At 42.5% G+C, this 12,933-nt stretch overlaps 1 protein-coding gene across 1 annotated transcript in view; it reads right to left on the bottom strand.

Moving 5' to 3' along the window:
• PAN2 (PAN2-PAN3 deadenylation complex catalytic subunit PAN2) overlaps positions 1 to 12,933 on the bottom strand; it is a 65,413-nt gene that overhangs the window by 14,517 nt on the left and 37,963 nt on the right. The window contains exons 15-17 of the mRNA XM_080279361.1: positions 7,994 to 8,157; positions 5,064 to 5,217; positions 2,760 to 2,897 (exon numbers count right to left, since the gene is read on the bottom strand). Of these exons, the coding sequence (XP_080135487.1) occupies positions 2,760 to 2,897; positions 5,064 to 5,217; positions 7,994 to 8,157 (456 nt within the window). The remainder of the gene's footprint in view (positions 1 to 2,759; positions 2,898 to 5,063; positions 5,218 to 7,993; positions 8,158 to 12,933) is intronic.

Genomic DNA, 12,933 nt, shown 5'->3' with positions numbered 1-12,933 from the left:
TATTATGAAGAATATCATGAATGGCTTTCGCAAGTGTGGGATAACGCCACTTAACCGACAGGAGGTACTAGCTCGTCTACCACAACACACTGATTCCAGTACTGATACCGGTACCACTGTTACTTCAGAGATTAACACTGATACCGGTACCAGTACCAATGCCTCATCTCAAGCATCTACCTCGGGTTATGCAACAACCCCACATGTACCTGCAAGAAATTCAAGTGCCAGTAGTACCACCGGTAGTGATTTTGCATCACATTTTGATGAGTCATTGGTCAGTGTTCTATCGGAAATGCGATATGGAAAGAAGCAATCATGCCAGAGGAAGAGGAAACTAAAAGTGCCTGCAGGCAAGAGTGTAACAGCTAAACGACTAAGGAAAATGAGAGAAGAGGGAACTGTAAGCACAGATTCTGAGTCATCCAGTACTGGTACCGGTACTGCTGCAATACTTAGTGAAGTAGAGCTCCCTATCATAGATATGGATGGTGAGGACCTGCAAATACAGCCAGTGAATCAAGCAGAAGATTCTCCTGAAGCAGCAGGGGCAAGTAATGATGGGACACTTGAGACACAAGAATTAGAGGCAAGTACCAGCACTGATGGGACAGCTATGACGCAAGCAACAGTAACAAGTACTGGTACCAGAACTACAACTGAGACAGCAGAGACAGATGTAGGGCCAACACGTAATCCTAAGCTACATGACTGGGTGATTGTACAACTTTCAGATAAGACAGGAAAGAGGAGGAAGTATTTTGTTGCTATTGTCATTGATGTACAGACATTGAAAGTTAGGTTCTTAAAACATGTAAGAGGTACAAAGAATGTGTTTGTAACTTCTAATGTTCCAGGTGATGAAATGTGTGCCATAGACGAGTCAGACATAGTAATGTACTTACAGGAGCCAATCCTGGACAAACGAGAACGTATGATTTTTGATCTAGATGTTACCTCATGGCCACAGTAAGTCATTGTGTGATCTCTTAGAATTCCAGTTGTTCACTTTGTTGTAATATTTCTAGTTATTGTGCCTTATTCTTGTCATATTTCTAGTCTGTTCTTGAAAAAGGAGAAGATATGATTTTCAATCTTTATGTTAATTCATGGCCACAGTAAGTCACTGTGATCTCACAGAATGGCATTCGTTCTGTACCGGTATTTATGTCACATTTCTAGTATGAGAAGAGATATTATTTAGTTTAATTGGTTTTGTGCAATGTGAGAACACATATTATTTAAGTTACCATATGGTACCGGTATGATATCCTTATAGTTTGTCCCCACTCCCTCCTCTTGTTCCTCATCTACTCCCCCCTTCCATTCCTAACTCCTCCTGTTTCTCCTTCCCAAGCTCCTTCTCTCATTCCTTCCGAAGCTCCTTCACTCTTTAGCTCTTTCCTTCCCTATCTTCTGTTCCTCCATTCCAAGTTCCCTTTAATTAGGCATTTAAATAGCCGGCACGCTTTAAACCGTCCGGTCAGTCAGTCACAATCGTGCCTTTAAACCTGCGCATAGCGTGGGAATGTACCGTATTTATGTCACATTTCTAGTCTGAGAAGAGATATTATTTAGTTTAATTGGTTTTGTGCAATGTGAGAACACACATTATTTAAGTTACCATATGGTACGGTACCGGTATGATATCCTTATAGTCTGCCTCCACTCCCTCCTCTTATTCCTCATCTACTCCCCCCTTCCATTCCTGACTCCTCCTGTTTCTCCTTCCCAAGCTCCTTCACTCTTTAGCTCTTTCCTTCCCTATCTTATGTTCCTCCATTCCAAGTTCCCTTTAATTAGGCATTTAAATAGCCGGCACGCTTTAAACCGTCCGGTCAGTCAGTCAATCGTGCCTTTAACCTGCGCATAGCGTGGGAATGTACTCCCTATAATGTATATGTATAATCAACTAAACTGGGGTTGTAAGTCAATGGAAAATTTATTTTTTCATCTATTTTTGCTATATATCACTACTATTTACTTGTAATTGTTCTGTATTTTTTTGTATTTTTTTCAGCAATTTTTTAAAAGTCGCGCAGTGTCCGAAGACTCCCCAGAACTGTCCAAACATTCAGCTGAGCTACTAGGGGCCCATTTCAGTGCATTTCTAATGAGTGTCCGGGGTCACCCCAAGGCAGTCCGAAGTCTCCCCAGTCCGGGGTGACCTCGGACACCTATAAAATATTTTTCTACGTCTAGATGGAGATTCTGAGATTATCTAGCTCTTAGATGCTTACAGGTTATTGGCTCACGTACGTATGTAATACTTAACATCAGTATTTTGGCCAAAATAAATTGTGTCAGGATGAAAAAACCTTCAAAATCGTACGAAGTCACCCCGGTTCACGTAACAAGAACAGTTAAGAGCAACATTCCAAAATGGTTGGAAAATGCAAAATGCATGGAAAATGAATGACTAAACAGTACCAGTCCACTACCCTATCGACTCCACTAATCATGAAATTCTCAAGGGTCAAGATTAATCATGAAAAATGTAAACTGGCTTCCTGAAGGCCATCTCATATGTACTGTTCATATGACAGCACCGAGATACAGTTAAATGCATACAATATTGCAAAATAAATTAATACCAGATTTAATCTGAGAAAGAAGAGCTGATTTAGAGCAGATAAAATTCAGTAGTAAGAAAAAAATATTAAGAATAAACTATGGAGAGAGATAGAGAAAGTGTCTTGCATATAGGAACAGATCAGAGTAGAATTTTATTCATTAATGAGAGAAGTATGCTGCTGTACCATCAGAAGCATCTCGGCCAGGATGCCAAAAGCGACAGTCATGGCGAGTGCAGGATTGACCATATCTGCAAGGGCGCCCTGGGGAGGGCTGTGATGATGAACCTTCAGGGTACCGCTTTGAAGGGGTTGATGGACTTCCTGATAAGAGAAGAAAGACAAAACTTAGTACTGTACAGGTAAAACAGTATCCTGTTATCTGGAAATGAGAACAGGCATGAAGAAAAAACTATCACCAGTATCTGTGTAATGATGATTACATATCCAGCACTGGCTGTGACACCTATGAAAGGAAACAACAGGAAGCTGTTCAATCTTTCTCAGGAGGCCTGTGTGGTGAAACACTGAATAAATTTGGACCTACTCTGAGCCTGGTGTTTCTCTTCATAAAATCACCATTCACCTGCTTCTGAAATCAAGTGTTTTATCTCCAATTACTGTCAAATGCTTAACTCCCTGTACCCCAGGCCAGGGGTGCAGGGGTTAAATGTGAATGCCTCAGAGTGAAGGGGTGTGAGGTGGAGGAATGGCTGCCTGACAGCAGAAGACAGAATGACAGAGAGGTGATTTGTCTGTGGCCACCCTATCCATGACTTCTGTATCTGACTATAGACAGAAAGAGACTCTACTAAGCGACATCACAGAGCTACACCCTCTACTATTTCACAGTTTCCATACAGAAATTGAGATTTCCTCTTATTCTGGTTCTGAGAGATACACCTATGCTACTACCTAAACTTCATTTTATTAGTAAATTCTAAAATGCTACTGATATTTGTCTTCTGGAGATTCAAAACCTGAATTTTTCATGAAAACACAAAAAAACTAGCAATGCCCCATGTTTTTTGGTTTATCATGCAAAAACCCATTCTGCAGACAGTTTTATGGTTTATCATCAGTTCCCAAATAAATGCAGTCTACCCATGATAACTCAGAATATAAGAGATTTCAGCCATTGTTTACGGAGGCCTCAACATCCTTGCATGGATCAGCTTGGGTCACCTAATGGCGACTCTCCACGCTGCTTGATCTCTGGCAGTCTCCCTATTCAGTCCCTTATCCTGAGGTCACACTCTATGACCTCGTCCCAGATCTTTTTCGGTCTGCCTCTTGTAACCCTACCCCCGCTGTGTCCCCATTTCTCACCTTCCATCCAGTAATTAAATACCTAGCTGCTCTGACTTCCTGAGGCATCTTCTTCCCAGCTCAATCCTGCTCTTCACTGGCCATCATAACTTTCAGTAAACAGAGAGCTTGCATACCTGCCTCTTGTAACCCTATCCCCCCGTGTTCACACTTCTCACCTTCCATCCAGTAATTAAATACCTAGCTGCTCTGACTTCCTGAGGCATCTACTTCCCAGCTCAATCCTACTCTTCACTGGCCATCATAACTTTCAGTAAACAGAGAGCTTGCATAAACACTGGTACATACTAGCACTGCAAGTAAACAATCAGAATAATGAAAGTTTCTGTAGGTGGGGGTGCTCGGCATCCACTCACCTGATGCAGTGCTGCTCTCGGGTGTCTGCCCCTTCCTCACCTCCATCCTTCTTTCCTTCCATCTTCTTCTCTCCTTCTTTCCTTCATTCTTTCCTTGTCCTTCTGCCTATGGGTGACTTTACACTCCCTCTTCTGTCTTTCTTTCTTTCGTTCATTCTTTCCTCTTTGTTCTGCCTGTGGGTGACTCAACACTGAGTGACAAGCCACATGGTTTCCTGTACACCAGGAAACCATTTACTATGCTGGGTGGTAATCTATCTATCTATCTACTGCCAGACACCTTAATCCCTTATACGAGGTGGCCACAAACAAATCGCCTCCACGTCACCCTGTCCCCCACAATTTCACTGCCCTGCTCCCAATTCACACACCCCTCTCTCATATACCTCTTCACTCCATCCCTCCATCTCATTCCTTGGCCTTCCCTTCCCTCTCTCCCCCTCCACCTCACTCACATACACTCTCCTCATCAGTCTCTCACTCTCCATCCTCTCCACATGGCCTACCTCACCCCATCCTTGGGTGGGAAAAAGAGATGAGGATGAGGATGATAATGCTACTTGAAACAATCCATGAAATATTAACCCATATATCATATTCTGAATAATGACTGGTTATTAGTGGTGCCATAAAAGCTGCTATCATTTTCAGGAAAACTATTTCATTACTTCTGGACTAGCCAGATTTAACAAATTTCAATGTACTGAACATGCCACTGTTGTACAGTACTTGTCTGAACTCAGAAAAAACAAATAAAAATATATATATATAAAATAAAGCAAATCAAAAGCAACCTTCTCCAGACCTGCACTTAGAGATGGTGTGGCTCTTTCATTAGCTCTTCTAGTTTCTTTGTCACTTATTCCAGGCTTTTCTTCATATTTCTTTTCTCCTTCCTTTTTCTTGTCACGAATCTCTGTCAGCAGCAACTCAAACTGATGTCTCCAGAACTTAATATCCTGTTGACAAAAGAAAACAATGACCCTATCAATCAACCCTAAGGTTTATACGCACACACAATGCATTTATTAACAAACAATGTGTATACACAAAGTATATATTATATGACAAAGGGATTGAGTGGAGGGATATATGAGATGGGAGTATGTATATAATTATGACAAAGGGATTGAGTGGAGGGGTATATGAGATGGGGGTATGTGAGCTGGGGGGAGGGCAGTAAAATGGCAGGAGACAGAGAAACATTGAGGAGATTTGTTTGTGGCCACCCCTTACATGATTAAGGTGTCTGTCTATGGACAGATAGATAGATAGCTAGATAACTCTATTATAATACTGGTACCTGTTGATTATAATGCTGATGTACACAGATAATGATGACTTCACTCCATGCAGGAAACCTGATGAAACCTCTATTTCTCATCACCTCCACCAAGCCAACCAACCTACAATCCACTGCCAGCACTTCTTCAAAATAATGTATCTTAAACCCTTTCATTGCTACTAATACATGTAGGTACACCAGCCTCACTAACAACAAATGATTTTGTCTAATGGAAAAAATCAATGCAATTAGTGGGTTAAAAGTACTCTAATAAACCTTTTTGTTGCTATCGATGCAATAAGGTACTTCATTCAGGCAAGTACCAAGCAATTTAGTTTACCTCAAAGAAATCTTAGCACCAAAGAGTTAATCTCATTACTATATTATTACATGACCTGAAGGTCCAAAGCCCTTCCAGGGTACAGAATCAGGAGAGCCAATGAATTGTTATCTTGCAGGTTCTGGAGCATTTGCACTAAAGCAGTCCCTATAAGCACCCCAACACACATTTCTACAAGGAGGAAATGCTAGACTAGCTTCCCCTGACCTTACTCTCTAGACCATCACATTTGCCACACATCTTTTCGAGAAAAGCACATAGCCTCCACTTTGCCAATTTCTCAACAGTCCCATCTTTGATGTTCTTGGCATCACTCCCCTTAAAAACAGCCACACAAGATGCACAAATGCATTTGAAACAACTGTCACTTTTACATCTTTTCCTTTGCAACTTTCATCAGTGACACCATTAAACGGTATAATTTCAGTTTTATGGAAAAATAACAACAGCCAGCAGTAACTCATATACTTCAAGTGGCCTTAACAAAATCTTCATCACTAACTTTTCTCTTGTTCAATTATTGTATTCTGAAAGGCTGCCTCTCACCATGTTAGTTCAGCATCAGGATATATGCAAGTTAAAATTTACTAAGAATTTACATTCTGGCTCACTCTTCCTCTGGCATCAATTATATTTATACCTTTTTAAGCATATTGTGTTAAATTCTAATACCATCAATGTAAACATTACATAACCATGGAAAATGACACACTCCACCTGCATGCATGCACGCACGCATGCACACACACATACACACAACCACACACACACACACACACACAGACACACAATTACTGACTGAAGGATCAAATAACTGATACCAATTTAGGGCCACTCTGATGGTAGGAATGGCAAAGGACTCCTTGCTTTATGTCCATCATGAGCATAAAGGACTAAGATTAGGCTATCCACTCCATACACTTCAGACATGGGTGCCTAGCTGCTTGCATCTGAGCAGCATATGCAAGTGATAAATCCCAACTAACCATAAGATACAGACCAATATGAGTGACATCCGACTGGACTGCGTTAACCCACTAGACCTGCAGATGTCTTTTTGTTAATTATATTGTTACCATCCAACACTGTAATGTACATGTATATGGTGTCCTGGAGTACAAGAAACATTTGTCCTGTTACTTAGTGTACAGTCAAATGGAAGTACCACAACAATGGGTGAGTGGATGAAGTCCTGTAAAAAGGGGTAATATTTTTACCCCAAGAGGGAAGCATATGGCCTAAGCTGAATCATCAATTCACAAAGACACAACCACTTCCCACATCACAGACCTTTACTGCATTCAACATCCTTCTCCTACTCCATACATTCTTAACACATGGCACAAGGCATCCTAGTCATCAATGTCAAATACTTTTTCCAAATCCTTGGTATCAACAGTCTTTCACCAAATGCTTATCAACAATTAGGGGGAGGCGGTGGCTCAATCGGTAGAGAGTTGGCCTGCAGTCCTAACGGACCCGGGTTCAAATCCCGCTGGTGCAGGGAACAGTTTAAGGATTTGAATTTCATAAAATCAGACTTTACTGTTCTACCAGAAGACCCGCCGACATGTCGTAAAAATACCCCCACTAATACCAATACACCAGTCCTGTATGAGACAACCTTGCATGTATTCAGTATGGAAGGTGAGTGTTAGCGCCGAAGTGGTGACATGTAGAGGTGTGCGGTACGTAGGAGGATTACTGGGCCTTGAAAGCAGGCTGTGAAGCCTATGCCCAGAGTTGGTCACATTAAAAAAAAAAAAAAAAAAAAAAAAAAAAAAAAGCGTTCTTTAAATTAAAAATTTTATTGGCTCTTACTCTATGATTCTTTCTTCTCCTTTTATTCTCAGTTATCTTCTGCAGTCTCTGTATGATTACTGCACCATACTCCTCTGGTATGTCTCTGCAAGCTTTACTGCATACTCCTAACTTTTAGTCTCTTCTTTGCTGCTCTCACCTTTATACAGTGGTGCAATAACTGCCCACTTCCACTCTTGTAGTACGATATCAATTTCCCAAACTACCAAATCTTACAAATTTTAAGTTATTTTAAAGTTGTTGTAAGTTATTTTAAAATACTGTAAAATCTGTAAATAGTTGTTGTTACCTGTGTGCTATCAAGGCCACAATTCATTGCTAAAATATTGGGCAATGTTTTATAGCGTCGACACTGCTCTATTGGTTGATATCTGGTACATGAATCACACCAAGCTTGTCGTGTCTGCTCCAGACTCAAGCTACGCTCCACCACAGAAGAAAATGTACAGCTACCTGAAAGGTATGAAAATTTTATATATAAGTACTACAATTTAAATATTACACAAGCTTTGGTTTTAAACTAGTGTACACACACAATCATTCAAAACAAAATATAACTAATAATGCTTCCAGGGATGACAATACAAAAATTAATTCAAATCCGTCTTCAGTAACATCGTTTTAGCTCCCACCCCCAAGAAAAAAGGACATCTTGAACATAAGAGTTTCTCAGCACTAAAGAGATTTCCTTTTAAAATATCTTCTCACCCGTAACCAGGACTATATTACAGTACACTGGCATACATTAAGTCCATAGTAAGAAGCTGTCACTCCCACTGTGCACCTGTACTCCACACATAAGGAAATACCGGGTAAGGCCCCTGTACAAAGTCAGCATATGACTCAATTTCTCAATCTGCTAGGGGATGAGAAGATTCTGAACATGGCTCTCTGGCATTACTGGGGAGAAAAAATGCCTCAAGTACAATCTCATACCTCTTCTCTTTAGTGCTGTAGAAAGTACAGTAAACAATGAAATAGGAAGTACTGTATATCCAATAACGAAATAGGATGTGTAGTCAACAATGAAATACCATTTCCTACATGTATGTTAAAACTATAATTGTTTGATGTCAACTATTTGCATTGGCGTGCTTGATAACTTCAAGTATTGCAAATTCAAGGGCAGGTTAAGATATTTTACTTTAATGAGTGACAGAATAGCATGCCATGCACTGTCTGGTTACTTAACCCTTGCATCCTGGACAAATTTGCTATTATCATTCATCTCTTTCCTTGTTTCATTAACGGAAAGAACAATGCAATATACCTATATACCGTATATATACACAGTAAACCCTCGACATAACGAACCCCGGTAACGAACGGCCAAATTGCGACGAACTTCCGCTGGATTTTGGGAACAAAGGTAGCTAAATGAGGGGGAAGTTTGGGAATCAGCCCATGGTGATAACAGCATCCCTTCCTGGCACAGTCAGTGTACTTCAACAGCATCCCTTCCTGGCACAGTCAGTGTACTTCAACAGCATCCCTTCCTGGCACAGTAAGTGTACTGTAACAGTACTACATTATACTGTATTCTTATTACAGATATTGTATTTACATGTACAACTTCATACGGTATTGTATCTACACGTACAACTTCATAAGGTATTGTATTCACATGTACATCATAAACCATTGAATTCTCCATGTAAAATTTCACGGAGTTAGTTTAGGTTATGTTTGAGCATGCAGGACCGAATGACTCCCCTTATATGGCAAAGTGAGTTCGGTAATCCCTTGGAAATACCGACCTCTCGTCTATAGCGAACTTTAGGATATCAGTGACCCACCCTCCCCTCCCAATTAGTTCATTATATCGAGGGTTTACTGTACATATACAGTATATATGTATATATATATATATATATATACAGTAATCACTCTAATATCCGGATGCCCAATAACCGAACATCCCCACTAACCGAACCTTATCGTCCTGGGATCAAACATTCCCAAAATGGTCCGAAAATCCAAAAAAATTAAAAAAAAAAAAATCGATTTTTTGCCGACCGTAATTTGAACTTGCTGCGCGCGCCGCGTGAGAGCATTGTTTTGGTTCGTCATTCCTCCGACGTCTGATAGAGTGCCGCTGCATCCTCCCCACTGCCCGCCTGTCTCTCACTGCGACTGGACCTACGCTCTTCGCCATGGCTGCCCACGTGCTCGCTTTTGTGGTGGTGCCGTACTTGCTGCAAGGCCTCCTGCTGCTCTCTGCCCTCCTCTTAGTGTGTGTGATGATGGCCCCGCCTCCTGAGAAAAGGAAGAGAGTGGTGTTGACTCTGGAGAAGAAACGGGAGATATTGGAGAAAGTTGATGCGGGTTGGTCTTCTTCACGCATTCTCCGCGAGTTCAACCTGGCCCGGTCGACTTTGTTCGATATCAAGCGTTCCCGAGACAAGCTCATGCAGTACACGGCTGACTTCTCGTCAAGAAGCAAACGCAACGTGGAAAGGAAGGTTATGTTTACCCCCAAGTATGCAGAAATCGACCGCTCCACGTTGATTTGGTATCGACAGCAACGTGCAGCTGGTGTGATGGTACGTGGAATGGAGCTGAAGGCTGCTGCTGAGAAGTTTGCAAGGCTTCACGACGCCCTAGACTTCAAGGCATCCGAGGGTTGGCTCTTCGCGTTCAAGTTGCGACATGGCCTTACTAACCGTAAAGCACATGGCGAAGCATTGGACGCTAACGAGGATGGAGTGGACGAGTTTCGGCACAAGGTGAAAGGCTTGATCGACAGGGAGGGCCTCACTCTCGGTCAAGTCTATAACGCTGACGAAACTGGCCTATTCTATCGCTCGGTGCCAACGAACACTCTAGCCGATGAGACGGAGAAGCGTGTACCTGGCCGCAAGCTTTCTAAGGAACGGATATCTGCTTTGTCTTGTGCCAATGCTAACGGCATGCACCGGCTTAAGCCCGTTATTGTTGGCCGTGCAAAGCAGCCTCGGTGCCTTCGTGGGGTGATGGATGTCCTTCCTGTCGTATGGTACCATTCTTTGAAAGCATGGTTCACAGCTGTGATTTTCAAAGACTGGTTTCACCGTCACTTCGTCAAGGAGGTCATCCAATACCAGACGAAGACACTGGGAATTCCTCGCGACCAGGTAAAGGCTCTCCTTCTCCTCGACAATGCACCTGCCCACCCGTGCGACAAGGACTTGGTTGCTGAGAATGGCCGTATTAGATGCATGTTTCTGCCACCTAATACGACTGCTCTCATTCAACCCATGGACCAAGGAGTGATTGTGGCAACAAAGCGCCTGCACCGTCGGAAGTTCCTGGACGAGGTGATGGTTGTTCTCGAGGACGAGGACGAGCGCAGGGAAGGACGTGACACTCGAGGCAAGCGGACTTTGGAAAACCTTCGCCGCTACAACATCAAGTCTGCGCTGTACAACTGGGCTAGTGCATGGAAGGAAGTCCCTGTGAAAACTCTTGAAAATGGTTGGTCTCGTCCGCTTCTCGGAACAGATGTGGAGTACGATTTCCTAGGGTTTGACGTGGATGACTTCCATGCACGGCTACGTACGCACGGCGACGATGTTGATGTGGACGATGTTCGTGAGTGGTTGGATGACGACGAGGGCGATCCTGGGTATCAGACGTTGTCTGATATCGAGATCGCGTCTTCGGTTGCTGGTGTCAGTCCCGAACTTGAAGATTCCGACGACGAAGGCGATGATGATGCGGACTTCTCTCAGCAGGACACTACTCCAGCCATCCCCAAGCTGAGCGCACTCCGGGAACATCTAGAGTTTGTCCTAGACTACCTGGAACACCCGGACTGCGACAGGGAGATGGGGCCCTTGGGACTCGTGGAGGATGTGCATGCTTTCCGGCAGCGCATCATCAATCGCCGGAATCGTCGGTCCTTGCGTCAGTCAACGATTGACAGTTTTTTCAGGCCCGTGACCCCCACTGTGCCAAGCCCTGGTTCCACTCCGTTGCCTCCCCAAGACAGGCCCTCATGCTCCGAGCCACAGCCCAGCACATCAGCTACAGTGGAGTCACCGCTCGATGTGAGTTTGCGACTATCTTCAGAGTCTTCTGTAGTCGGTACGCCATCACCACGATCCATCGATGCACCCCTTGGTCGCCTGCCAGTGATACTCTCGGACTCTGACAGTGAATAAACAGCAAGAACTTCTCCACTAGACCACACGGGAATTTTGAGTGTTGTGCAGTGAAAAAAACGGTGTGTTGTGTTAAGGTTTTCGAAATGAGAGAAAAGACTCAGTAGAAAAGAAATTTAACGTAACTAACCTTCTTTGTTTTGGCTTTGGAAAATAAAAAAAACTTGGGAAAAGTTAATGTGCAACACTAAAATTTAATGGAACATTATTTGGACTAAAGTGAACACTGTGAAGAGAACGGACTTCTGTGTGTTATTGACTAAGTTCAGTGCAAGACTTCGGGAAGAGTGTACTGCAAGTGCTTCAGGAAATTGTTCTTACTGTCAGAGTCCAAGAGGAGGCGGTTATTCATCGAGGTGGCCAGGGACTTGCTGTAAGTAGCCAGAATGTTTCATATTGTACTTTTTTCCATACTATACTTACCAGAATGTGTCATACTGTACTTTTTTCCATACTATACTTACCTCATGCATGTGCAGTAGGAATGTGTTTTTCAGAGTTAGGTTCGGTTAGAGTCCATAAGTACCAGAATGTTTATTAATGTATGAACATACTTCTAAACCCTCATTTTATGTTTCTTTTGCATTTATTTCAGTCATTTATGTGCCTTATTGGGTGTTAAATAGGTGCTATGCATGTCCAGAGGGAGTTGTATAGGTGTTTCTCTGAGTTAGGGTCCATAAGTACAAATCCATAAGCTGGGGCCCAATATCCGGACGAAACCAATATCTGAACCTACCGATGGCTCTATTGATCCGGATATTGGAGGGGTTACTGTATATATATATATATATATATATATATATAGTATATTCATTTGCAAACAGATGCCAAGAGCACTGTTGTACCTTTTGTTATCTTGCTGTGGTGACAAGATGAAGCACAGCAAGTTTTGCCACCCTTATTGTTCAGTGGCCCAGCCAAAATTTAGTGGGATAACAGGAGAAGTATGGCATGGTAGCCACAGAGTGAAGTTTACGAAAGCAGGGGGAAAATTGCAAAAATATGTATAGTATGTCACAAGGATTCTTCCCATGATGCAAGAGCTAAATAAGACATACTGAAGAGTAAATCATAATACTGTACT

The sequence above is a fragment of the Coenobita brevimanus genome, chromosome 78 (assembly GCF_032717465.1).
Source record: "Coenobita brevimanus isolate Jiangsu-jjx chromosome 78, ASM3271746v2, whole genome shotgun sequence".
NCBI lineage: Eukaryota > Metazoa > Arthropoda > Malacostraca > Decapoda > Coenobitidae > Coenobita > Coenobita brevimanus.
Note: the sequence above shows the minus strand (reverse complement) of the source record. Positions and strands in the feature narration are given on the sequence as shown.